Here is a 1,719-nt window from a genome sequence, read left to right on the forward strand (position 1 = left end):
CTCTATGGGTACGTACACTACACTACCCAGAATACACCTGGGTTCTATGAGTGGATAGCAACAGCACCTCTTTGGGTACGTACTACACTACACTACCCAGAATACACCTCTATGGGTACGTACTACACTACCCAGAATACACCTCTATGGGTACGTACTACACTACCCAGAATACACCTCTATGGGTATGTTACACTACACTACCCATAATGCACCTCTATGGGTATGTTACACTACAATACCCAGAATACATCTGGGTTCAATGAGCAGATGGCAACAACATGAATGAATGAATTGAATTCATTCATTCATTCATTCATTGACCATGGTAAAGTGCTCTGAGTAAAGTGCTCTGAGTAAGCAAAAATGCAATCAATTTAATTAACTTGTGAACTCTCTCTCTCTCTCTCTCTCTCTCTCTCTCTCTCTCTCTCTCTGTGTCTCTCTCTCTCTCTCTCTCTCTCTCTCTCTCTCTCTCTCTCTCTCTCTCTCTCTCTCTCTCTCTCTCTCTCTCTCTCTCTCTCTGTCTCTCTCTCTCTCTCTCTCTCTCTCTCTCTCTCTCTCTCTCTCCACAGAGACAGACAGTTCTGCCAGAGCAACCTGTCTGTGGGTTCGGGGGGTCAGACAGGTCAGATGCACATCAAGTCGGAACCCGTCTCACCTCCCAGAGATCGCTCCGGCAGCGGTGGAGGGGGTGGAGCCTATGGAGGGGGTGTGGCCCAGCAGCAGTCATCAGCCAATCAGCAGCAGCATGGGGGCGGGCCTCAGGGGCGCTCCCCGGTGGACAGTCTGAGCAGCTGCGGCTCTGAGGACTCTGAGGCCGCCGCCCACAACCACACGCATCATCACCACCGTGGGCCAATCACGGGAGGAGGCGGAGACTTCCACAACCCCTCCGCCCTGCTGATTGGAGGACGAGGAGGAGGAGGACACGCCTCCGACGAGCGACACATTGACAGCCCGTCAATCAAGCGGGTGCGCCTGTCAGCGGAGGGCTGGGCCACATGATCGATAAGCCACGCCCACTCCACACCCCCCCACCCTGTCTTTATGTCGTTGACACATTGATTGCCAGTAATCAATTAAATAATAAAACTCTTCCACCAACGAGCGGCGCTAGCCCCTCCTATAACCTATTTGTGTGTTTGTGTGCACCCCATAGCGATGATCTGATTGGCCGATCACCCCATAGCGATGATCTGATTGGCCGATCACCTCATAGCGATGATTTCATTGGCTGAGCACCCTTTAGCGAAGATTTCATTGGCTGTTTGTTTAAGTCCTTAAAACAAACATTTCTCTTTATTGTCTATGAGGCGTTTCCTTAAATAGGAGGGGCTAGGGGAGGGGCTAGGGGAGGGGCTAGCGCCCCTCAAATATAATACATAACTTCCGGTTAATTTCCGGTATAGTGTCCGTCTCCTAGCAACCGTCTCCAAAGCAACCATAGCGTCGTTCACACGTTGGCGAAGAGCGCCCTCTAGTGTGTAATCAGTGAAAACACCACGATGACGTCGCTGGCGGTCAATGTGTTAAATGTCTATTTTGTTTCGCCGAGAGCGGAACTCCACATATTGGGAGTTCTGTAAAGCAGTTTGGGTGTTATGGCGTTCGTGCGTGCGTGCGTGCGTACGTGCGTGCGTGCGTGCGTGCGTGCGTGCGTGCGTGCGTGCGTGCGTGCGTCCTTGTGGGAACTATGCATAAAGTTGTCTGAAAAAC

The 1,719-nt window shown here is 51.5% G+C and overlaps 1 protein-coding gene across 1 annotated transcript in view; it reads left to right on the forward strand.

Moving 5' to 3' along the window:
- LOC306935048 (myocyte-specific enhancer factor 2C-like) overlaps positions 1–1,323 on the forward strand; it is a gene marked incomplete at its 5' end in the record, with an annotated part of 60,817 nt that extends 59,494 nt beyond the window's left edge. Inside the window, one exon of the mRNA XM_079517871.1 lies at positions 576–1,323. Coding sequence (XP_079373997.1) covers positions 576–1,008 — 433 coding nt within the window. The 3' untranslated portion in view covers positions 1,009–1,323. The remainder of the gene's footprint in view (positions 1–575) is intronic.
- Between the last annotated feature and the right edge of the window lie 396 nt (positions 1,324–1,719).

This window comes from Electrona antarctica (assembly GCF_951216825.1).
Source record: "Electrona antarctica genome assembly, chromosome: 13".
In the NCBI taxonomy this organism is placed as follows: Eukaryota; Metazoa; Chordata; class Actinopteri; order Myctophiformes; family Myctophidae; genus Electrona; species Electrona antarctica.